The 1562-nt window shown below is 41.6% G+C and overlaps 1 protein-coding gene across 1 annotated transcript in view; it reads right to left on the bottom strand.

Moving 5' to 3' along the window:
• Positions 1-682, bottom strand: part of TLE4 (transducin-like enhancer of split 4) — a gene marked incomplete at its 5' end in the record, with an annotated part of 44650 nt that extends 43968 nt beyond the window's left edge. The window contains 2 exons of the mRNA XM_010296867.1: positions 65-81; positions 478-682. Coding sequence (XP_010295169.1) covers positions 65-81; positions 478-682 — 222 coding nt within the window. The remainder of the gene's footprint in view (positions 1-64; positions 82-477) is intronic.
• Positions 683-1562: the final 880 nt, after the last annotated feature.

The following is a 1562-nucleotide window of genomic DNA, read 5'->3' as shown; positions in this document are numbered from 1 at the left end:
ACCAAAAAAATGCAGTCCACCGCCCTTCCGAGCCAGCCCTTACACCTACAAAACGGAGTCCTACCTTGATGGAGTCTCTGTCTGCATGCAGAGCAGCCCCCGTGCGCAAGATGGGGAGGAGGCGGTGGCAGAGGATGGGAAAGTGCGGGGAGAGAGAAAGAGAAAAGTACTAGTTAGTTTACATAAAATTATACATTTATCATACTCGTAAGAAAGAATCCTGATGTCTGTTAAATAATAAATTGCACAGATGTTAACTTTTCTGTACAGTTAATTATTAATACTGTACAGACAGATTTATAAAACTGGGTTTCTGGCATTTGAACACAACTTCTGGCTACCGCTAGGTAATAAATACTGAAGTCATTAGCTGGGAATTCTTGTGAAAATTCCCTTTTTTTTTCTTAAGAGGAGAGTTTAAAGAAAAAGAAGAAAAGATAAATTAATGAAGCCACACACTCATCTGGCAGCACTTACCTCTTTGGTGATCATTATCATGGTGCTTCTTCTCATCTTTAATTGGGAGGTGGGACTGCCCCCCCAGTGCACTGGACAGTGCCAGGAGACCAGCACTGCTGCCAATGGGTGGGATGGCTGGAGGCTGCAAGCCCGAGGGGTGCGGAGTGAGCGGCACAGGAAGACCATGTCCGTGTGACAAATGCTGGGCCTGGAGTTGTTGCTGCTGTGAAAAACCAGACACAGATATTGAATTTGTTCAGGGAGCCAGGGGTTGTCCGACTGATCCTGTACATCAAACGTGATTGATCCGATCAACCAATGCATCTGATCAATGCAGATATCAACTCTCACAAACATCCCAGCATTTTAAAAATGTCCATGTGTTTTGACACAATACAATCTGTAAACTTCAGGTTGAATTAAAAGAACAAGAAAAAAAAGTGAAAAAAAAGAAATGAAAGGAATTTTACAGTTTTGGTAAATTTTTTTTTTCTCTGACAGAGGTATTACATTTTACTCTTTCTAGCAGAAACACACCGTGTACAAGTCTAATCAAAACATATGTAACTATAAAAGCAGTTATATAATGAAAAAAAAAAAAAGCTGAAAATTGAGAAAATTAGTGTTAAACAGTTCTCCCAGCGCTACTGCACAGCATGCAGTGAGAGTTAATTTGAAAGAGAAAACCTGAATTAACAATCCAGAAAAGGAAACTGGTTGCAGCCACCGTTTTAAGCCCTTTAAGTGTCCTCAGCGGTACTTGAGCAAATTACTAAAGAAAATCTAATGTAGCAAGGCTTGGGTCCTCCTGTAGGCTTGCTCAATAATGCTGAAATAATTGGGCACTCTGTGCACGTTTAGTGATGCTCGAATGAAAAGCTAGAGGCCTGCCCTTGTACTCTTCTCTAGCTGCTGACTCTGTGTTGTGACAGGTTTATTTGAGTGGGACTGTGATGCATGCACCAGTAACTGCGCTGACAAGAGTTTAAAGTCATTTTTACCAGTACACTGGCAACACATAGAGAAAGCCCTTGAGAGGTTCGAATTGGAGTGCTTGACCTCAACCAGGGCTGCATCAAACTCTGTGCTATACTAACCATTGT

This window comes from Phaethon lepturus, unplaced genomic scaffold (assembly GCF_000687285.1).
Source record: "Phaethon lepturus isolate BGI_N335 unplaced genomic scaffold, ASM68728v1 scaffold23721, whole genome shotgun sequence".
NCBI classification, from domain to species: domain Eukaryota; kingdom Metazoa; phylum Chordata; class Aves; order Phaethontiformes; family Phaethontidae; genus Phaethon; species Phaethon lepturus.
The sequence above is the reverse complement of the archived record's forward strand: the minus strand, read 5'-3'. Positions and strand labels throughout refer to the sequence as shown.